This window comes from Lynx canadensis, chromosome C1 (genome assembly GCF_007474595.2).
Source record: "Lynx canadensis isolate LIC74 chromosome C1, mLynCan4.pri.v2, whole genome shotgun sequence".
NCBI lineage: Eukaryota > Metazoa > Chordata > Mammalia > Carnivora > Felidae > Lynx > Lynx canadensis.
Window position 1 is genome coordinate 148,399,593 of NC_044310.1, and position 24,826 is coordinate 148,424,418.

At 35.1% G+C, this 24,826-nt stretch overlaps 1 protein-coding gene across 26 annotated transcripts in view; it reads right to left on the reverse strand.

Annotated features, from left to right (window-relative positions):
- Positions 1-1,036: 1,036 nt before the first annotated feature.
- The window catches only part of BAZ2B (bromodomain adjacent to zinc finger domain 2B), a 322,262-nt gene continuing 298,472 nt past the window's right edge, over positions 1,037-24,826 (reverse strand). For 21 of the 26 annotated variants that reach the window (XM_032594414.1, XM_032594416.1, XM_030328083.2 and 18 more), the window contains 10 exons: positions 23,012-23,667; positions 22,461-22,734; positions 22,129-22,284; positions 21,592-21,752; positions 17,424-17,734; positions 16,903-17,038; positions 12,880-13,026; positions 7,313-7,578; positions 6,920-7,063; positions 1,037-3,431 (listed from right to left, as the gene is read on the reverse strand). In XM_032594414.1, the coding sequence (XP_032450305.1) occupies positions 3,278-3,431; positions 6,920-7,063; positions 7,313-7,578; positions 12,880-13,026; positions 16,903-17,038; positions 17,424-17,734; positions 21,592-21,752; positions 22,129-22,284; positions 22,461-22,734; positions 23,012-23,667 (2,405 nt within the window). In that variant the 3' untranslated portion in view covers positions 1,037-3,277. The remainder of the gene's footprint in view (positions 3,432-6,919; positions 7,064-7,312; positions 7,579-12,879; positions 13,027-16,902; positions 17,039-17,423; positions 17,735-21,591; positions 21,753-22,128; positions 22,285-22,460; positions 22,735-23,011; positions 23,668-24,826) is intronic. The other 5 variants (XM_030328089.2, XM_030328091.1, XM_030328090.1 and 2 more) reach the window with 1 other exon arrangement.

Below are 24,826 nucleotides of genomic sequence, written 5' to 3' on the forward strand. Positions count from 1 at the left end.
TTTAAATTTCTTGAAAGGGGATGAGGTTGGAGGTGATGGAAAAGAGAAGGAACACAGAGGGGGTGCATAAGGTACCAAGGACAGATTAGATCCTCATAATTTTGATTAAATTGGTGATTTTAACACATTTCGTTTGGGGGTTGAAACAAGAAAAAACAATCACCTTGCATTTATTTACAGTAAGTTAGTTATTATGAGTTCATCGTGTACCCATAGATAAATTTTCACTGTTCAATTTTCATGACGGTTAACAACTAAATAAATACTGAGTTATTCTTTACAGATTTCAAACTGATGACTATTTTCTGTGTTTTCTGTGTTTCTATTACTCAGTTATTTTTGGTTGGTTATTCCTTGAGTGATAATCTAAATCTAAATATGTGGGGAAGCCACATATAATTTACAGAGCCATCAAAACTAAAGTGGAGAGTGTTCAGGTTTAAAGCCTACTTTAAAGTATGTTGCGTATACTTGTTGTGTGACAGCAGAGGGTAAGGAAAATGTTATTATATTTAAAGTGAAAAAATGATACTGGTTTATTGTAGATATACCCAACCCAGGGTACTGTCAGTGTAAGATTCATTCACAAAACAAAGGATCCACAAATTTATAGTAACAATAGTTACCCAGACCAATTGCCCTTTTTCAATCATGTCCACTTCTTGAACGCCTACCCTTGGTGAGTAACAATAAGGAAGACACTAATCTAAAGGAGCCACTATTGGACACCTGGGTGGCTCAGTTGGTTAAGTGGTTGATGTCAGCTCAGGTTATGATCTCACAGTCTGCAGGTTTGAGCCCTATGTCAGGCTCTGTGCTGACAGTTCAGAGCTTGGATCCTGCTTTGGATGCTGTGTCTCCTCTCTGCCCCTCCTCTGCTGGTACACTGTCTCTCTCTCTCTCTCTCTCTCTCTCTCTCTCTCAAAAGTAAATAAACATTAAAAAAATAAGTAAAGGAGCCAGTATTTACCAAGATTTCCTTTTTTTTTTCAGGGACATTTATTTTTAAAAGAAAATTATCACTCTTGAAAAATTGTACTTTGTGTGTTTAAGTATTTTATTTCTCATTTATGAGCTCCTCAGACACCAGACATATTATTATCAAGCTGCTTATATACCATCTAATATAAATTAATGTAAGCATGTATCATCCCTAAGGCACAACACCCCCATGAAGAAGACTCCCCATGGAGCATCTGGCAGTTCAATAAACACAGAAACCAGACACTTTATTTACAGCACCACCTTGTTCTTTTCTTCACATAGTCTTTTTGATGAAGCACCAGCCCCTTAAGGCATCAGTGCAGTATATGGTTAACAAAAACTGACATATTTACAGAACAACAGCTGATTTTCATAGAAGTCTCCACAAACAATCTAGAAATTTTGGAAAATACTCAGTGGCTTCGAAGCATTTTAAAGTTAGTAATATTTTCTTCAAAACTTTTCTACTCTTCCTTCACTATTAAAACCATTCTCTAAGGACATCATCTCAGGACCACATCTTCACTAGGTTGTACGCTCCACGACGGGTCTGTGCCTGTCTCGTTCACCACTGATTCCTCAGAGCCCAGCAAGGCATCAAATCATATTTCAAGAATGCTTGAATTGGTAGCTCATGACTTATTAGACTAATTCATAGGATCAACTTTGCTTATTGACAACTGGGTTATATGTCTACCAGTAGAGACATTTCTCATTCAGAACAAGACTTTTAAAATGTATTCTAAAATTTTCATATTGAAAATATGAAAAAAACAAACAATAAAATGCTGTTCAGAGATGAAAGTCACAACATTTGACTTAAAACCACCCTCCTCCATCCAGCCCACTGTCCTTTGAGCTACAGTCTGTTGTTCCTCCTTTATGGTTTTGAAAAAATCAAATTTAAATGAACATTTTCAGGCTCATTAAGAAAAACTAAAAAACTAGTTTGTAAAAGTCTTTTATTGTATCCGTGCCACACATAGTAGTGAAAAATAACACTCCTAAAAAAAAGAATGCTACCTTTTTCACAACATTTTATTTTAAATAAAACTTCAAGTACTCTTACATAGGTACAAAAAAAATTCTGATCTATTTGCCTCCAACAGGCCACCACAACACACAGTAGATAAAACACAGTGGTTACAAATGTCTTTTAAATTTATTTCTGAGGCAAGGCAAATGGGAAGGAAATGTTTCCATGAAAAAATACTGTGTGTGTAGGAAATTGTCACAATTTTATTCCACATGGATACAAATGATTATACTTTAATTTAGGCCCTGGTGGCTTAAAATTATATAACAAAATAGAAAAATGGAAAACTAATATCCCCTACACCCTGTTTCAAAGGCAGGCACTACCAAGATCAAGGAGACGCCACAGTGTTGGTAGAGGATAATTACTGTACAAGCTGTATAGCTATAATTACCTTCAGACTAAAATAAAATGCTACAATCCTTCTAAGGCATAAACAATAATGTCTCCAAACAATATATACACATAATACATATTTAAAACAAGACTTAATATAAACAATAATGAACAGTATATACATGTCAATTTTTCTTCACTGTCTTGAAATACAATTTAACTACACAAGTGATGCAGCAACATATATATATATATATATATATATATATATATATATATATATATAAATGTACTTGTAACTCTACAGTAAAGTTTATTTTTGGTGCTTTATAGCACATCAGTGTAAACAGTTTAACTTGGCTTTGTTTTATATTTTAAAACATTCCTTGTTGTATTTTCAAGATTTAAAGCAATTTTCTAGTTCTTCCTTTTCACAGAAAACGAAGATTCTGGATGTGGTTTAATCATAAATAATTCATAAAATTAAATACATTCACTAAAAAATAAACTACAAAGTAAAAAAATGAAAAATAGATATTTATTGAGAGGGAAAGGAGAACCATTTCCCACATTAGAGCTCTGGTGTTGAATATTCAGTGCGATTTGATATATTTTAATTGCTATTGCACTATAACACCCTTTCCTTTGAAAATTCTTTGGGTGTGCTTCCCTGTTCTACCTAAGTTAGCTGATAAATCACACAAACCAATAACCAAGGGCCTTGGTTGTTGTAGGAGTGAAGCCTTTAAAAATGGTATCATTCTTCTGATACTTTTTTTTTTTTGTTTTTTTGTGATGCTTATTTTAAGGAAAAAAAAAGTCATTATGTATGTGCCTTGCACATTTATGTAAATACAGTTCACATTGCTGGTCTCATTTGTCCTTGTTTAAAAGGAAAAAAAAAGAGAGGTTATTATAACTTCAGCTCACTTTGAAAATATCTGTCCACTTTTTTTCAAAATACTTCCTCATACTGTGGCCAGCTCTGCCTATATCAGAATCATCTTCATTAAATGTTTCACAGTTGTCAAAAACAAGCCTGACATCTACAGCAAAGGTTTCAAGGTTTGGATATCTGAAAGAAAACACATGATTTAGAGATTGTGTTTACAGGGTGGCTTTCTTTTATCAACAAATGAAGATATAATAAAAGGTAAAAGGAAAAATAAAACTGAAAGAAAAAAAGATTAGGATAACTACATTTAAACTGACAGAAAACATATACTTTTTTATAGATAAATATTTAAAAAATTGCATGTGTTCTGAACCATGTAGGATTTAAAAAGATTAAATGGAAAAAAAAAAACATTTCTCTGAAGATCAAGATATATTTCAACTAACTAGCATTTTCCCACATCCAATTTCCTGTCTGACCTGTACACAGTTCTCTGTCCCAAGACTCATCCCACTTGAATGATTTATTAGTTCCTCTGACCAACTGTGGTACCCTATCATTCATATTCAAAAATATTTAGTTGTGGGGCACCTGGGTGGCTCAGTTGGTTAAGCATTTGACTTTGGCTCAGGTCGTGATCTCACAGCTCGTGAGTTCGAGCCCCACATCGGGCTCTGTGCTGACAGCTCTGAGCCTGGAGCCTGCTTCAGATTCTGTGTCTCCCTCTCTCTCTGTTCCTCCCCTGCTCACGCTCTGTCCCTCTCTCTCTCAAAAATAAATAAACATAAAAAAAATATTTAGTCGCAATAATGTAAATACTTCCTATGCACTGTAAACGTTATACTTGCCCTGTAGCCTTTACACACATCTCAGGATATATTGCTCTGTGTTAAATCTGCCCCATTTCCCATTTCTGTTCTTTTCTCTTCAAATGTGCTCTTTTGCTAAAGCACTGGAGTGTGATAATCAAAACAAGCCAAAAAAAAAAAAAAAAAAAAAAAGTATGTGTTATCCCTTCATCAGAGGTAACATTATGAGGACCTGCCTTTCCATAAGAAGCACTGTGGCTTCAAGTTCTTTTTTGGCAGAATAAGTCCAATCCTCTTTCTCTGTAAGAACATGGAGAAAAGAACAGAAAGGTGAATGAATCTGCCTAAACTCATTAGTTAAAAAAAAAAAAAAGAGTGGTTTGTTTCAAGCCAACTGAAGCCAAACCAATACAGCTCACAAGACGGCTTCTGGAAATTTAAATTAATTCTAGCTTACGGTAAGCTAGATACTAAAATAATTTACCTATTAGAAATACCCATGAAGTACACACTGAAGCTCTGAGACCTGGGAAAGTAGAATTATTTCTTTGATGGACTGTCTTGTATAGTCTTCCCCTCCTTCCCACTTCCATTCTACTATGTGCCGTAATAAAAGGAGTAACTTTTCTCTATCTGCAATGGGCTCACCAAATTAATTCAGAATTTATGTCACCTCACCCATTTTCCTGTTCTTCTGGGGATTATTTTTTAATGAAGGCAAATTCACATAAAATAAAGTTACCCATTTTAAGGTGGCATTTAGTACATTCACGACATTTACTATTACCATTTCTATCTAGTTCCAAAACACTGCCATTATCCCCAAAGGAAACCCTGTATCCATTAAGCAGTTAATCCCCATCCCTCCCTATCTTGTCTCTGGCAACCACTAATCTGTCTTTCTCTGTGGATTTATCTACTCTGGAAGTTTAATATAAACGGAATCATACAACATGTGTGGGAATAATTTTTATAAAATATTTTAAGGTTACTTTGAGAAATATTTACCTCTTTAGACTGTTCCTTACTGTAAGAGAAGGTTAATGATTTTTGCTGGGGAGACTAGAATCCAGGTGAAACAAATACTATTCTTATGTCTCGTCCCTCTTCCTTTACAGAAGGATGGAGCAGCATATGGAACCCAGAAAGAGTTGCTAAAGTAGGTACTTCCTCCACTCTACTTTATACATTTCTAGTTTAAACATTTGAAATAATGTTTATGAGTTTTGGTTGCAACTTATTAGTTTGGGTTTAATCAAACAACTTGGATTTAGAAGGGTTTGAATCCACTAAATTTTGCCTCCCACACAGCTGGCATCACGAACAGGATTATAGAGAACTGCTTCCCTCTTTCTGCCTGCTTCTGCTGTGACTTCCTCCATTCACCAGGCCTCATTCCAAAAGGGTGTGCTAATGTTTGGTAATGTCAACGCTCTGCCTTGGTGTTTATTTTGGGGATCTGGAGGCTTAGGTTGATCCTCCATCCAGGAATTGGAGACACATGTCAAGTCTTTCTGTGTAAGTCTTGTCGTGGCCATGTTGACCATAGAGCCCATGATGCTGCCCACCTAAACATCTCATGTTTTGAAAGAAAAAGCAAAAAAACTAGTTTATATCCAGACAGCAGCCATTGCTTTTTGGTTCACATTAGAACCAATAGTTTTAATAATTTTAAATGTTTTCTGATTTGGGGCAGATCCCTTCTATAATTTTTTAAAAAATAAAACAAAACAGACATAATCTTTTGAAAGGCTGACATTTCAGTCTCCAAAGAAATAAGCTACTCATTTGATCAGTCTCTTAAATCCTTTCATACATGTGAGAAGGACACTGATTATTAGGAGTTAAATTCTACTTAACTCTTCTACACTGAATGTAAATTATGGAGCACAGTGATTTTCACCAAAAGAACATTTAGGAGGAACTAAACAACATATTGCATTGTAAGGATAACAACACCACCACCACCAACAATAATAATGTGATTAAAATCTATCTTACAGTTATTCTTTCAATGTAAAATTCCTTCTTTCTCCATATTTTTTGTGACCTTGCCTGAAATTACGGTCACAGGGTAGATTAAGCTAAACCAGTACGAAGGAGTAAGAGAAGCAGAGAAGAATGGAGAAGAGAACACACAAGCTCCCAGCTCCTGGCCACTTACATGGGGGATGCTTTTGTGTGGGCTTATTTGGTAAGTGAACAGCCTCATTTTTGTGGCTGCAAAATGGGCCACTGTTCAGAACCAACTCAATTCCACTAACAGCTGCTACTTGCTGGTAGGAATTTGAGGTAGTCTAACCAATATCATTAACTGTGGCCAGGAAGTCACTTTATTCTTTGGGTAGGATCACAGAGAATGTGGTAGAGAAGAGCAGCAAATAGTAGTTTTCTTTCACATTTTAGTAAGTAAATTTTTAGTATTCTCCAAGATCTCACAAGAAAACTTTTAATATTTAAAATTTCCAATGACCTTCTATCTCTACATTATAACAATCTGAAAATATTACAGTCAATTTTTATTAAATCCACACGAGATGTTATCAATATTCCGCTGATGTATGATAAAAGCTCTCAATTATGTTATTTACTTACTTTGGGAGACTTCCCTGTTACTTTTCTTTACCTCTTAGGCTGGGTCAGGTGGCCTTCAATGTCAAAAGCAGCTTTATCACACTGGTTTTCCATTGTTCAAAAAATTTTAATTGACTTGTCTAAGCAAACACACATACAGACAGACATATACACACAAACCCCTCCAAAGGTAGGGCTTTTATTTAATGTGTCTTTGGCTCACTAGAGGACTACCCAACACATATTAAGCATTCAATAAATATTGAATTGAAATGATTTACTTACTGCCCACTACTTAATTTCTCTCTAATTGTGGAAAAATCCATAGGCTTCTTAATAACTTTCTTATAACCAGGAACGAGTTTCAAGTTTACAGGAAGTAGAAAAGGCCACGCATCCTCATGAGTTTCCATTTCAGTAAGGATCATACTAAAAAAAAATAATAATGTTTGAAGTCAGTATCTATGCTTTAGAATTATCCATTTTTATTAAAAACTTAGCTTTTATAATCCTTCAAGTAAAAACAACGCAAATTCATTAATTAAAAGAGATGAAATACATTTACTGATATTGTAGACTGTACATTTTCCTGTCAAAAGTTGTCCAAAAGTCACCTTTAATACAGTAGAAAGTTTCTAAACAAAAAAAATGAGTACGTGTGTCTGAAATAATTAATACCTGCAAAGAGCGAGGTCTTTGGAGTCATCTCTTTTAGGTTTCTTAACAGAAGTAGAACTTTCCTGTTTTGACAAGTTAATAGAAGTGTTTTCCTCTATTTTTCTTTTTTTCAGGTCTTTGTTTCCTCTCTTCAGTGAACTATTTGTAGATGCAGAGTCTTCATCTTCAGTATCACCTGTTAAAGTTCCTTTCTTGCCTTTCTTTGACTCATTAGTCTTTTTTCCTTTGACATGAAGTTTTTTGATTTTTAGAGTTTGACCACTTGCCTTTAATTAAAAAAAAAATAAATAAATAAGAAAATAACCATCTACAGACCTTTTATTACTTTAGCGGTGCCTGGGTGACCCCATTGGTTGAGCATCCGACTTTGGCTCAGGTCATGATCTCACTGTTTGTGGGTTCAGGCCCCATGTCGGGCTCTGTGCTGACAGCGTGGAGCCTAGAGCCTGGAGCCTGCTTTGGATTTTGTGTCTTCCTTCTCTCTCTGCCTCTCCCCCTCTCACACTCTCTCTCCCTCTCTCTCTCAAATATAAATAAACATTAAATTTTTTTTAATTATGTAAGTCTAACAGGACAAAAAGAATATTATCTCTGATCTAGAAGGCTGATAATTTTATTTTTAATAGAGATTTATGAATTTGTTTTCCCATAAGGTTAAAATCTAATAAAGCATGAAAAATCTATCTTAAGAATTCTTAAAATTCGAAGATGTTGATCTTGTGGTAATCTATCTTTGGTACTAAAGAACTTAGCAGTATTCCTTTAGTGTAGTCACTAACCAAACGAGTTTAAAGGTACAAAAGGACTATCTTTGAGAACACAGTTAGGAACAAAGGTGAAAATGAACAAAAGTATAGACCTTATTAATAAGATACTTGAAGAGGTAGTTGAAAAGCTAGGCTAAAACATGAAAAATAGCTCAGAAAGTGTCAAATAAAGGAAAAGTCCTTTATATGTGATTAAATATACTGGAAATTGATATATCTCTGTTTTTTTTAAGATAAAGAAAAAAAAAACATTTGCTATGAAAAGAGAGCTCCATAAAATTGTGGTTCTCAGGTGTGAATAAAGCAATGGTGAAAAATGAGAGAGAGAGAGAGAGAGAGAGAGAGAGAGAGAGATGTCTGTTTTTGCAGAAAACAATAGACATAGTATAAAAGAGATCACATTTGAAATTTAAGGTTACGAATTCTAGCTATAGCTCTGTCAGTGACTAGCTATGGAATTTGCACAAAAATGTCTGTGAGGCCCTATTTCGTCATCTGTAAAATTAGAAAAGTAAGCCACACAATTGGTAAGGTCATTCTAGCTCTAAAATTACATGAACAAAAATCTCAGTGTGGCCTTCTGCAATGTAACTACAACTGTAGACAGCACATTGATGTAACAATGAGCCCCCGTCCTTCATCTAGAAATAGGGAAACAAGTCTGTATTTTGACAGTTAAATGTTATAATAAATATAATGGATCTTAGGAGAGAGATAGGCAGTCACTGGTAATGCACGATTTTGTTTTGGTTTTCCAGAATAGTGCTAACCTTCTTTTTAAAAATGATTTTTTCTCCTACCCAGACTGTTAAAAATTCTTAGACCGCAGAATCAGATATTTGGTCTAGCCTTAATCTAAAGTTGGCTCTATTCTTGAAATACAGTTGGCTGAAAACATTACTTTGGAGTATTTCATATTAATTTCTTTGACAATTTCATGAACTCTGCTATTAACATTTTAAAATAATTGCTCTTAAGCAATTAAAATTATTTGGTTCTCTATTGGGAAGTTAGAAATATAGTTAAGGAGATATTTTAATTGCCTAAAATAAGAAAGCAAACTATCAATCTGATACCTTCCCCATATCATATCAAAGAATCACTACCCCCTTGTCACTAAAATAATTAAAATGTTTTACTAAGTCTCCTTTCCATTTAGTTTATTAATTTTTATTCACTAATATCTGATATTCTGAGTTTTCATATAGCCTGAGCTTCTAGCACTCTTAAATCATAAGAAAACAGAAAGAGGATGCTTAATATAATGATGAAAAAGTCCATTTAATGAAGATTAAATTAAGTTAGATTGAATAATTATGCCACTTAACAAGGACAATATTTCATGAATACGGGCCAAAACTTCTAGTTCTTTATGTGAACTAAATTATTACTTGGGATAATTTTCTAATTACTCATAACTACGGTAGGAAAACATGAAACTTAAATCACAGAATCAAAAGGTTTTTGTGATGTTTCAAAAAGACAATGAAGTTTATACATTTCTTTAATAAATAATGTTTATCAGCTTGCCTCATTACACTGTACACATACACACACACACATATATATCTATATATTACATTTTCATTTTAGAAAGAGAGAGAGACCGCATGCAAGTGAGCAGAGGAGAGGGAGAGAGAGAATCTTTAATTAATTAAATTAATTAAATAATGATAAATGTATATTAATAACATTAACTTAAAAAATCTTTTTACGGGGTGCCTGGATGGCTCAGTCAGTTAAGCAACTGACTTCAGCTCAGATCATGATCTCATGGTTTGTGAGCTTGAGCCCCTCATTGGGCTCTCTCCTGTCAGCATGGAGCCCACTTCAGATCCTCTGTACCCCTTTCTGTCCCAAAAATAAATAAACATTAAAAAAGTCTTTTTACATCAAAATCAAATGTTTAATATTTTTATTGCTATAAGAAACGTAACATCTAATTCACTACATTAAATAAACAAAGAGAGCAGAGGCTTAGAAATCTGCATTACATAAAAGCACTTGGATTAGATCATAGGGTTTAGGATTCTTAGACCACTGCTTGAATGGAGTGATATAATTTAAGCAAATTTACTGAAAATAAAACCTCCTATAGTCTACCAGATGATTAACAAGAATTAACACACCAATTTGTTAGTAATTCGTGAAGCTTTAAAGAAAATTTCTATAAATTGACAGTTAAGAAGCTAAAACATAATTTATGTACAACCAATGAAAATTATTATTGAACTACACTTAACTAGATAGGATAAAATAATCAAGTAATGAAAAATTAAAAAGTGATTACTAGCAAATATAATGCCAGGCAGAACCATCTGCTGTTTTATAAAATATAAACATATAATAAAAGATATATTATAAAAGTAAAATATAATAAAAATAAAATATAAATAATACAAATAAAACGTAATAAAGTATTATATACATGTCACCAAACTTTAAAGTCATAAAAACTCTCACACACATGACTATCTTTGATCTTCAAAACCTCTATAAATTAGATACTATCCCATTTTACAGATAACCCTGAAGCTAAGAATGTGGTCCAATGTTTATAAATCAGGGAGGTGAGAAAAACCACCAAGGGACCGAAAAAGAGCAAAGGCAGGTAGACAACCAGTTAAGTATGGTATCTTAGAAGCCACGTGGAAACGGGGTTTTAAGGAGAGGAAGTGCTCCACTCTATTAAATGTAACTAATAGGTTAGATGAGGTCAAAGCACTGATCGCTGAGTTGAGCAATGTGGAAGTCATTTGTGGTCATAATAAGAGCACTTATGGAGAAGCTGTGGAAGTACAAATCTTACTGGAGTAAGTTCAAGAGTGATTTGGAGGAGAAAAATCAGAGAGAACTAGAACAGAAAACTTTCCACAAGTTCTTCTATAAAGAAAAGGGGAAAAATGGAGGCAGTGGAACAAGGAAGAAGTGAGGCCAGAAGAGGGTTTTTGTTTAGTTTTCTCAAGATGGAAGGAAGGAGGCTGGATGGAATTTTAGTAGGCTGATGAGAAGAACCCAGGGGAGAAAGAAAAACGGATGATGGTGCAGGAGAAGAGAGAACTGTTGGTCATACTCCTAAGAAAGTGAGGGGGGGTGCCTTGGGTGGCTCAGTTGGTTAAGCACCCAACTTTTGATTTTGGCTCCGGTCATGATCTCACAGTTGGTCATGAGATTGAGCCCCACACTGGCTCAAAGCTGAGCATGGAGCCTGATTCAGATTCTCTCCCTCTACCTCTCTTTGCCCCTCCCCTGCTTACATTATCTTTCTCTCTCGCTCTCAGAAGAAGAAGAAGAAGAAGAAGAAGAAGAAGGAGGAGGAGGAGGAGGAGGAGGGGGAGGAGGAGGAGGAGGAAGAGAGAGGGGACGGGTTCCTCAAACCAACTTAGAGCCACTAGTAGTTCATGGCAACAGGAGAGAAGGGAGGGTATGTAAGCACACATACAGGAAGGATGGTGGATGTAGTGGCAAATTCTTATGATCTTTTCTTCTGGCGGCTTCTATTTTCACAGGGAAATGGAAGTAAGGTCATCAGTTGAAAATACAGATGGAGGAGACAGAGCTGGAGGTAAATCATCAGGCACCATTAAAGGCCCTCTTAATGACTTGAATTTAAAGGGCTGGGTGTTTATTCCAACCACATTCAGATATAAAAGTATAGGTGCTGGAGAAGTCAAAGTTGGATTAGCCAGAATCATGGTTTTCCTAAGTGAGAGAGCGGCAAAGGGGATAAAGGTGGATACAGTGATTATGATAATGAAATGTTGACACATTACAAGCTAGGTTAGGAGAAAAGAAAGGACCTGAAGGGGGAGAGGGTCTTCAGATAAATGGTGAAAAGGTCTTCAGATAAACGGACTGGAGGCCAAAGGACTGTTGGAGTTAGAGTGAGAAAGGGGGTAGACAGAAGAGAAAGGAGGTGGTGAACAGATGCGTGTTTGGAATTTACTTTATGGAGAGGCAGCAGTTACTGGTAATGATTAATGATAGCTAGTGGTCAAGAGGTTAAACACGGGAAGGGAGTGCCTGAGTTAGGAAACACCTAACAAAGACTCTGGCCCTCGGTACACACTGACCCTTTCACACTTCTTACTTCTTACTTTCTAATTCTATTATCATGTTGCTTCTCTTTAATCAATCGGTATGAGTGTCCACAGGTTTCTAATTTAAATGTGACCAGAAAGTGACTTAAAATATATATGCTTGTTACAATGACCTAGCAATTTAACTCCTTAGATATATACCCAAGTGAAAACATTTATTCATACAAAAACTTGTGTATGAATGTTTCACAGCAGCATTATTCATGGTAGCCAAACCATGGCAACAACCCAAATGTTCACTAACTGAAGAATGGATAAACAAAACGTGGTTTATCCATATAATGGATTATCATTTGACTATAAAAAGGAAGTACTAATACATGCTAGAACATGAATGAACCCCGAAAATATTGTGCTAATGCAAGAAGTCAGGCACAAAAGGCAGTATATTGTAATGACCAGAATAGGTAAATCCACTGAGACAGAAAGTAGACTAGTGGTTGCCAAAGGCTAAGGGGAGACGAGGAATGGGGAGTGACTGCTCATGGGTACAAAGATATACTTTTTTAGGGTTGTGAAAATGCTGTGGAATTAAATAGTGCCAATGGTTGTACAACTTTGTGAATATTATAAAAACCACCAAACTGTATACTTTAAAAAGGTGATTTTTATGACTTATGAATTATATCTTTAAAAAATCTCCATACGACTCTGCATTTTGATTTGGCAATTAAAAAATTTAGTGTTAGATCAGTCTTACCTTAGCAATGCAAGCTGGACAAAACCAGTCCCCATCTGGTATGGTTGTAATCTTGGGTCTATGGCAGTATGTGTGACAGCCTTTGTCACAACCATCACAAAGGAGGAGCAGTTCTTCATTATCTCCCTTTCGACAGATCTGGCAGTACTATAATACATGAGAAATCATTTAAAATTAACTCTCTGCTATGAAGAAGAGTTACTGGGATATTAAACACACCATAATTCCTAATTTGTATTAGTAACAAACATTCCGCTTGCTAACAAATATACAGTAGCCATACACATCTATGTATCTCTCATTACACAGATATGGACCACATGACGGGTGAGCAGTTCAATTGGGGTAAATGCACATTTCGGGTACACTGCAAAGAACAAAGCTAGAGGCTGAATGCCTGCACACACTTCAGAAGCATGTACACATTAACATATGAAATAATTAACATGACATTAGAGCACATAAAGCAATGAGTAGCTTTAATACATGGTGTTTTAATTTTTAATGTATTTCATCTTTTGCTTATCTTAGTATCCTCATGATATCCTGAGAAAGAAATAAGTAAGAGTTAGAGTAATTTTTAAGATAAAAATTAGGAAACTTGTATTAGTATCAAAATTACATATGGTAATAAAAAGATGACCCTATATATTGACTAAGTTATCCATCTATTTTTTGTGATTGATTAAAAAATGTGTCCAAACCAGGAAACTTTGGAATTCAACCCAAATCAAACAAATGTGTCACAAGTGCAGAAAATGGATCCCACAAAATGTAAAGAGGAGAAAAGTGATACAATAAATTAAATCAAATAATTTAATTAGTTATGATTTATTTTGTAGAACAAAATAAAATTACTTCTCTGTGAAAAAGTTTCTAATGTCATTAAGAACTTTAAAATATATAAGGAGAGTTTTCCCCCCATGCATGCATATTCTGTACAACAAGTTTCACAAAGGGAAAGAAACAAAGTCAGATAAGAAAAACTTTCAAGATGGCTTTATAAACTGTATTTTGACCTTTAGTTTATATTCTCAGTCACAGTAGTAAATGTCTTGTAGTAAATGTCTTGTAATCAATATTTTAAAAAATGGAAACATTTAAACTTTAAAGCATACCAATTTAAAGTTATATATTTATACTCTTAAAAACAAAATAGCTTAACTGCTCAAACTTATTTTTAAAATTTTCAATATAACAGTAAACCTTAAACTGGGAAAGTCTAAAATAGTGTTATGTAACTCAATATGTACAATAATGATAGCTTAAAAATTTTATCAAATTGCAGATACACACTATTCAGCTTAAAAATCTATCAAATATATGTAAAATACATAACACTAAAATTGGCATGTGTGCTAGGAGCAAAAACAGCAGAGGTTAACATTCCAGCAGTAAGTATTTATTTTATGACCTTTCCTAACACCGTATCACTAAATACCTCAGCATGGTATTATTTCTCCAAATTTAAACTACAGCTTTAAAACTTCCACTGTAAAAACATTCATTGCGAAATAACATTTGGAAGGTTATATTTAAATCCCTATAACAGTAAAATTAAAACATCAGATTCACGAACATTAAGTAAATTCTGTTTCTATAACAGATAACTAAAAATACTATAAAGTGTGTCTTACATCTCACATTTATGATTGAAAAATAAAATTATTTTCTGATACTTATTAAGAAAGGATGGCAGGTATCAAGCTTATAACACTTGAAAAATCACAGCAGTGGCTCATAATATGCTAGAGCAAATGTAGAGCATAAACAGTAGATATTGCGTATGCTTAACATTACCAACAATATAAAGCAAACTGTGGACAGAGAATTATCTAGAGGCAGATTATGATAGCTTCTTCTTTCCTTGGTAAGCCTGATCTCTGACAAATGAGGAATATCTAAGGGTAACAATACTTTAATTTTGTTAGGACTTGTTATGAGGATTAGTATAGGCACTATTACATTACTAGTTAACAGTTAAAAAGTGCTCATTAATCTTTGAAAATGAAACTATGCCTTCTTTCAAAGATAGTTTCATAGAAAATAATGTATTATTAAATATTAAAAAACAAAGATTATAACATGAAATTAAATAATAAATGTATATTAATAACATGCAAAACAGTTTATGAATTTGCTAAAAATGACATAAAGCTTTTAATTGCAGTAAGTATACTAATGTAAAGGCAGATTTTGGTAACAAGCTCTGGGCTTCTATATATAAATTACAACAAAACTGACCACACTGCAATGACTATTATGGTGCATATGAGAAAAATAATGGTTTGATGTAGGAATTCAATTGTTTTTAATCATTACAGCCTAGATTTCACTGAATAGATTTCTCCAAGGTGATTTTCAATGTTTTTTTTATTTTTTTTATTTTTATTTTTTTGGGGACAGAGAGAGACAGAGCATGAACGGGGGAGGTGCAGAGAGAGAGGGAGACACAGAATCGGAAACAGGCTCCAGGCTCCGAGCCATCAGCCCCGAGCCTGACGCGGGGCTCGAACTCACGGACCGCGAGATCGTGACCTGGCTGAAGTCGGACGCTTAACCGACTGCGCCACCCAGGCGCCCCCCAAGGTGATTTTAAAACTGGTTTTAATATTAAATTCTAGAAGAAAAATTCTTTTTACCTGGTAAAAATGCTACCAGATGAACAAAACAATGCCTTAAAATTTATGGTAAATCATAATATGGATTGGAAAAGACCTAAATTTGAGAAGATTGTGAAAACTGCAGATTCATTATTCCATGGATATTTTATGAAGAAGGGAAAAACCACAGAAGAAAAAAAACACATTTTTTTCTTCACAGAAGTAAAGAAAAATCATATTTATTTGTAGGAATGAATTAAGTAGTCTAAACTTAGAGATGAAAATGAGGGCAGGAATGCTAAATTATTTCAGGATCACTTCTTTTCTTTCAAAGTCATTAATAAAAACATATCTCAAATGTTTGGATTTTAAAGCTAATCTGTAATTCAAAAGCAAATGATAAATTAAGCCATAAAATTTCACATATTATAAATATTTCTATATACGATATATAAGAAGCAAGAGGGACATGAACATGACTTAAAATAAGTACCTCCCTGGAAGATATATGGAATATAGCTTTTATTTTGAGTATACTGTATTTGGTGCCTGGTAAAAAGTAGAGGCCACTACAGGATAATAACTACTTGGGCTTGAGCAAAGAGGTGAAAAACTAGTTTTTAACTGTGAGTGGAAAAAATAAAACATCTATTCTTCTCATCAGCTATATCCCATGTCAAATATACAACATCAAGTGCACAAACTAAGAGCTCTTGCTTATCCTGTATTTACTAATCTAAGCATTTCTCAGCATTACAAAAGAAGAAAAAGAAAATTGATAGAAATATAAAGACATTTTAAGAATGCAATGAATGGCTGTGCCTGGGTGGCTCAGTTAAGCGTCCGACTTTAGCTCAGGTCATGATCTCACGGTTTGTGAGTTTGAGCTCTGCGTCGGGCTTTGTGCCGACAGCTCAGAGCCTGGAGCCTGCTTCACATTTTGTGTCTCCCTCTCTCTCTGCCCCTCCCCCACTCATGCTTTGTCTGTCTGTCTCTCTCAAAAACAAACATTAAAAATTTTTTAAAAAAATATTAAAAAAAGAATGCCGTGAATGTCTGTAGCAGATAATGTTAGCAACTGGAATGTTTACACGTGTGAAAGGGTCTTCAAAATATTTAGATTAACAGCTATTATGTTGACAGAATACAGAAAACAACTTCAGTCAGAGTTATAAACGATATTCAATGGAATGCGAATCAAGATTTAAAAAAAAGAGAACACATTTGGTAGGTTCCTTCAGAGAGCTCAAAATAAGGAAAAAAGTATCACACTAATACAGTATTTAAGAATTAAGCAAAGTGTCAAGTAAAGCATACATTATTTTGACAATAAGTAATGTACAGTTAAGAAAGATTTAGAGGTTGGGAAAAACAGGACAAAGTAAATTAGTTATAGTATTTCTTAAATGAAAACACTTACAACTTTCATAATTGATTTTTCCCATGCTATTGATTTCTGTAACTGCTGAATGCACAGAGCTACCTGTGCAGCACTGCGAGCTTCTGACAATGCCCTTCTCCATACCCTGAGCCCTGGAGCAATATCCTCTTCAATTCTGCATTGAAATATAGAAAAATTAAGTAGGTCATATCCATATTTATGGTCACTGAATGTGAAACAATCATCACACTGAAAGCCAAGCAATGACAAAAACATGTAACAGCCAATAAGAATAAGGTTTAAGCAACTAAATTTGATGTAGTGCACAGACTGTGGCTACGTGCCTCAAAGCTTAGTCACAACCAGGTAAATGTAAGATCACTTTGCAGGATTATCAACGCACATAACAAAAAAAAATGTTTTTACAAAGCACCATGCAAATAGCATGATCCATATGGATCACAGACATACAAGAAGATACATAGATAACAGGCAATAGAAAATAGGCTCCAATTAGCAAAGAAGCACAATAATTTTTCAAGTTAATCTCAATAACCTACCCGTCACCATCACCACTAATGGATGGTGCAGGAGCAGGGACAGTAACTGTGCCCACATTATCCACTTTGATCTGAATGGTGGTACTTAAGGGGCTCTTCAGATACCTTCTCTCAATGTTCCGCTCCAAATCAGCCAGCCTGGTTACAGCTATATCTAGGGGGTTGTCACTCTTCCGTTCTAGTGCATGTGCACTGCTTTCTTCTTCGCCAGTAAATTCTCCATCATGCTCCTTGCACAACTTAGAAAATGACTTATGTTCAAAATATACCAAGTCCTCCCTTTCTGATGCAGGCTCTGGACACATCCAACCCTATATATCAAGAGAATAATGTTATTATGGTTTCCTCTTAAAATGCCTGATGGGTGAATTACCTGTACTTAAAATACAGCAGCAGACACCAGCTGATCTCAAGGATCTTTACTGAAAATTTTTACCTTGTGTTTCCTAATGCTAGGTAGAGACAAAAACAGAAAATTAAAAGAAACAGGTGTAAGGAAGGATTGAAGAAGAAAATTTAGTAACTTTTGATATGAAAGGTATAATGAAAATCAGCAAATATTCCAAAGGACTTGAGAATACATGCTTATTGATTTCGTGGGACCACTTAAATGAAAAGCTCTCAGTAGTCTCTAAACTTTGCTCTTCCTTTCCATTTTCATTCCTTCCACCACTCTTCCATACAGATCCTTGTACTTACCATTTTTGCTTCAGCCACACAAGCTTTGCCGAAGCTGTTACATTTGTCTGTATGGCTTCTCCCTCTTCTCTTTACCTACCTAACTCTACTCATCCTGTAGCTCTCATGTTAAAATTTAGTTCCTCAGGGAATTCTTCCCTGATGTCCTTTAGGAAGTGAAGTCTCCCCATTACAGGCTCTCACAGAACCACAAAATACTCCATAGCTTTGTGATAATCCCAATTTTACACTATGAGGGCAGGGGCCATGTCTGCTTTTAGTCACTTTATCTCCAGCATAGTGAAGGCAAACAGACGGCACTTAAGATAGAGATGTCGATTGAATAAATGATCTTACAATTCAGCTTGCTTATATCAACCTTCTAGCTCTAAGTCCTTCAAAGATTCCCTACTATTTAACTATTCCCTATATTTTTACCACGACATTCAAGTACCTCGAGCTACCCTTTCTTTCATGTTCCCATTTATACATCCCCCACTGCAGTCAAAATCCATGACCTGTCACTCCACAAATATGTTCTGAGCTTCCTGATCCTTGTGCTCCATTCATGCTGTTCATTTTTCCTGGTATGGCATTCCCTATTCCGGGACTGTCAAAAGCTTCCTCATCTCAAGTTCCAATTCAACTTCTACATGAAATCTTCCCTGATCGCTCCCATATCACCACCAGAAGTCATATATTCTTTTACTAAATTCATGTATGACTGTATACTTCCCTGCAATCAGTTACTAGATTCTGCAGAGATGTATACGTCTCTTGTCTCCTTATTATATGACAAGCTTTCTGAGGGCAGAAACCACCTTTTATCCCATTTTGTGATGTCCACTGACTAATGTGGAATGGGCACACAGTAAATAAAAAACAAAATGAACACTATCCATTTTATTAAATCTCTTTAGAGATAATTACCTTGTCTTATATATTGGGATGAATTCTTCCTCATTATATTTAATTTTTTTTTTAACGTTTTATTTATTTTCGAGACAGAGAGAGACAGAGCATGAACGGGGGGAGGGGTAGAGAGAGAGGGAGACACAGAATCAGAAGCAGGCTCCAGGCTCTGAGCCATCAGCCCAGAGCCCGACACGGGGCTTGAACTCACGGACCGCGAGATCGTGACCTGAGCTGAAGTCGGACGCTTAACCGACTGAGCCACCCAGGCGCCCCTTCCTCATTATATTTAGAAAGGACATTTATATTTAGAAAGGGTGAAATTATGAATAGTACACATAAGTGCACTAGGTACAACTCGTGTCAAATGTCCTCATTCTTTTTTAAATTTTTTTTAATGTTTATTTCTGAGACAGAGAGAGACAGAGCAAGGGTGGGGGAGGAGCAGAGAGAGATGGGGACACAGAATCCAAAGCAGGCTCCAGGCTCTGAGCTGTCAGCACAGAGCCCGACACAGGGCTCAAACTCACAGACTGCGAGATGATGACCTGAGCCGAGGCTGGACGTTCAACAGACTGAGCCACCCAGGTGCTCCTCAAATGGCCTCATTCTTATAGTTTGAAAGGGACCCTACATCCCACTTAAAAAAAAAAAATTCCAGGGCGCCTGGGTGGCTCAGTTGGTTAAGTGTCTGACTTGGGCTCAGGTCATGATCTCACGATTGAGGAGTTCCAGCCCTTGGGCTCCTGCTGGCAGTGGGAGTCTGTTTGGGATTCTCTCTGTCCACCACTCCCCCACTTGCGCTTTCTCTCTCTCTCTCTCTCTCTCTCTCTCCAAATAAATAAGTAAACTTAAGAAAAAATTTCCACTTAGCTACTGAAAACACAGCCAAACACATCTAAGCAGCCAATAATGTGAAAGGGTCAGTGCACTAAAACCTGAGTGTGTCTCCAGGAAAATGTTTCAGGTCCATGTTCTGACTTTATACATAAGTTAGAAAAGCATGATGATATGCTTTTCCAACCAATAGCCAATCAGAACTGGCAAATTAGATAGAGGGAGGGAAGTTGGAGGAAAATAGGGCTATTAGAACCAAATTTATCTATTTATTTTGTTTTTGTTTTCGTGATTTTAGAGCCAATCAAATTTAAACCAGCAAGTAGTAACAACTGACCATGAGAGAAAACAGACTATAGAAAGCAGATATTGCCATTTAAAAAGCAAAGCACACTAAGAATATTTAATGTAGGGGTAAAACCTCTTCACATTTCCTGAGGGAATCACTATCTAATATTGGTCTTCATACTGAAGATACTATGTCACCAATATAATTTAAATCAAACTCATTATTCTCAATTTAAGAAGGTAGTGTAATGCATAACATAAGTGACCCAACAAACACGTTAAAAAAATTATGCCACTAAAAGGAATAATTATAATTTCTGCAGAAAATTAATTTGTGTAGAAGAGTTCATTTGTTGAAGATGCCAGATAAATGAGTCAGTTTTATATTGTATTACAGTACCAGGAAGAAGATTCATATAGTTGGCTAGGACAATGGTTACAGTAAATGATAAATTTTTGCTTCCCAAAGTAGTTATGGTAGTTATGTTTGTGGCAAGAAAAGGATATTTTATTGGCTCTGGAAAATGGTATTTTTTGGAGATCCCTGAAAGTTTCTGAATGCCAGCATTAAAGTAATTTTGAAGAAATATTTTAATTACCGGATAGGATAGTATTATGGCATAAGCTTCTCATTCCGGATAAAACATGAAATATCAAATCGAATTACGTGGAAACTACATTTTCCAAACCTTTTCAGGTGTATGTCTCACACTTATTCATCATCAATCCATTTATATCCTCAGAGACCTCACCTTATTATCAATTGAGAGGACCTTTATACTCTTTACAAAACCAAAAAAGTCTTGCACAGAGATAAAGCTTTTCTTTTGCCTTTCCACTGGAAACCAGTTCTGATCGTTGTTTGTGACACGGTAATGCCCAGTAGATAAATACATATATTAAGAGCTTACATAATATGTAGGTTATGCGTGCCTGAGTACCATAATATAACATACATTCAGATATAGCTACATTCTCCAATTTTACATTATATAGAGTGAAAGTCTGACACAGAACATGGCTTGTATAGAGGTTCTTCCTGGTCCTATATGAAACACTACAGTAGGAGTTTAATAGAGCATTATATTATCACGGGTAAAACTGTGAAAGTCTGCTTGCAGTAAAGAACTGCATACCAGAAATGAGATTTTTGATTGTCATTAAGGACGCAGTGAGGTTTAATAAAAAGGGCATATGATCTGGAGTTAGACTGACAGAGTGACTTGGTTTGAACGCACATGTAGCCACTTACTCTAAGACTACTGGCAGGTTACTTACTCTGAGCCTGTTTTCTTACCTGTGCGATGGGAGAAATTAATTCAGGATTGTATGGAGACTTAAATGAGATAAAATGAAAACATTCAACACAGGAACTGGCATATATCAGGCATACAATCAATGTTAGTTACCTTCCATTATCCTAAAAACAGATTTTATTCCAAGCCAATTTTACCTTTACTTGCAAACTTGCTGATGCAACTCTCCTTTCTAGATCTTCTACCTGTTGAAGAATACTCAAATCCATTTCCATTGCTTGTTCTTCTACTGACCAGTTCTCCACAATATCTCGAGTTACCTGGTTTTCTTCATTTTCATTTAATTCAATAATAGCAACTACATTTGAAAAGAAATTAATTTTAAAATCTACTTTACTCCTCAGTGATTTCTCTCGGAAAGTAAACAAAATTCCATGGGAACTCATGCATGTAATCAAACACACACAAATGCACCTGTGCATATGCAGGCAGCTTATTTTTAAAAGCAGGAATATTCTTTTTTAAGAAACAATACAATATGTCTGCAGGTTGTAAAAAATTGTAAGTAATACCACTTCAAGGAATGTAAATAGTTACTGTTTGTTGAGTAAAATAGGAAAAAAAGATGCCTTTTAGTAATAAATTAAGACATACTAAAATATATCCTAAGGTAAAAGAATTAGTAAAATCTTCATAAGTAAGCAAAAGAGCAGAAATTTCTTTTAGATACATACCATCCTTATTCTTGATGCAAGCTTGGGTAATATAATCCAAGTGTTTCTGAATTTGTTTCTGTAATGCCTTTTCTCTTATTCCTCTGAGATGCAGCACTTTGAGCAAAGCTTTTAGGTCCTCTGGGTCAATAATTCTCCACCAACCAAACTGCATTTCTAAGTCAAGATGAATATGTAGAACTTTTACAAATATCTTGAATACAAATTAATGGCACAATGCAAATCAAAAGATTTATAACTACATATATAACCATCAAAGATTCAGTTATGATACAGGATTCTATTAACAGTGAAATAATGTAAGTGACTAAACACCATCTCAATGTACCCACCTTCTGGAATAGGTTTTGGACTAGGAAAATCTACTGGTTTTGCTACTTCAACAGCTGCAGGTTGAGTTGAAGAGACTTTTTCATTCTGTGGGACTGGAGATTCACTTTTACTTGAAGCAACATTGGGAGTCAAGAACGAATTACCATTTCCTTCAGATAATCCCAACCCCGATCCCAGACTAGGTAAAGGTGACGTAAATGGAATATTGGAGGTAAGCACGCCAGTGGGCCATCCACAAAACTGGAGTCCCATCATAGATACTCCACTTTTCATCTACAAAAAACAAAACATTTCATAAGTAGAATAATCTAAAAAGTTAGGAAAAATGTTTAGCATCTTAAATTATTTTTTAAATTCTGAAAACAAAGTTATTAAATACGCCTCTGCATTAGACTAGAAGTGCATAGGTTTGTAATGAAGCTTGGTAATAGCAATTCTGACTTTTCCCAGTTTTCAAACAGTGGCAGGGATCATACAAATATTCAATGGATTCCCCATCTTCATGGGGTCAAAGATTAAAGAAAGCAACATAAAAATGACCAGTACAAACCTGAAGAGGTGATACAGCAAATGGATTTAGGCCAACAGGATTCTGAGCAGAAGATGACCCCAAGAGGGGAGCCGGAGCAGGGGAGGGGGACTGGGATGGTGGCTGAGACTGAGGAGTCACCACAGAAGCAGCTGATGCATCAGCATGGGTGAGTGAACTGTCATCACAAGGGTTTCTTGGCAAAAGGCTGAACCACTGTCTATTCTTTTCAGTCAGTGTTTTTAACAGCTGGTCATTGGGTAGAGGGCTGTAGAACTTCCCTGGACCACTTGAACCAGGACTGAATGGATTATTAGAGTCTGTCTTCTCCATGTTGCTTTGTGTTGCTGTTGATTGAATGCTGGCCAATGAATGTTTTCCACTGTTTTGATAAGACAATGTACACCCGTTTGCACTGCTATTTGGTTTGGGGGTTATTATGTCTGACTCAGGAGACATTTTAGCTACTTCTAAAAGCTTGCTTAATTTTGAAAAAGAGCCAGGTTTCTGAAGAAACAAGTTTGTGTTATCTTTTTCTTTAGGATCTTCCTTTTGCTCACAAAGATCTGGATTTGAGCAATTTAAAGTATCTTCAGAAGTCTCAAATATTTCTTCTTTGATCTGGATACTTTCTGCCTTTTTTAGTTTTTCTCTTTCTTTTGCAATTTCTTCTAGTCCTATAAAATTGAAAAGTATGAAGGTCAGTTATTCTATCAAACCAGTATTTTAATTGAATTTTATTACTATTTATCAAGTTATATGCATAAATATCTAAACAAACTTCTAGATTACTAATATTCTCCATTTTTTCCCTTTCTTTATAGGCTAGATTTGTTTGCTCATTGGAAAATTAATGTAATTTTGTAACTAATCATTACAAAAAATTAAAGTATTAACATATTAAAAGCCCTAATACATGACAAAAATTACTATTAACATTTTTTTGTAAATCCTTCTAGGAGTTCTATATGCAAACACATATATACCTAAGCCTATAAAGTGAAAAGAAAAAAAGGAAATCCTATTATAATATTCTAACCTACATGTTTTACTGAATAATACTCCGTAAACATCTTGATATATCAATAAATATATAACTGCACCATAAATTTTAATGGCTATCTTCAATGGAATGCAATTAATTTAAATAATCAATCTTCTACTGATAGCTATTATTAGGGTCTAATTATTCTATTATAAACAATGCTGTAAATGGTGAATGATCTAGTATCTGTATCACTGTACTTTAAAATTTTTTTTCTGATTTACTTCCTTAGCATAAATTTCTAGAAAAAAACCTTACTGAATGTTGAGATAGGTACTTTTCAGAATTTTTGAAGTATAATTGTCTTACTCCCCTCCAGAAAGTCTAAATTGATACACATTAACACCAGAAGTACACAAAAGCATGTATTTCCCTTAGTCCTCAAATAAACTGAATACTATTCATATTTTTTGTCTTTTCCAATATCTGGGGGGTGAAAGTCCAAATTGTACTTTTTTAATGATCACTACATAAGATTATCTTCTCATAGGTTCATTGGTATTTCTCCTTTGTGGACTTCTGGTTCATATGTTTGACCAATGTTTTAAAAAAATAATTCATAAACACCCTTTTAAAAATATAAATACAGGGGCACCTGGGTGGCTTAGTTGGTTAAGTGTCCAACTTTGGCTCTGGTCATATCTTGCAGTTCATGAGTCTGAGCCCCACATTAGGCTCTGCGCTGACAGCTCAGATCCTGGAGCCTGCTTCAGATACTGTGTCTGCCTCTCTCTCTGCCTCTCCCCAGTCACCATCTCCCACTCACACTCTGTCTCTCTCTCTCTCTCTCA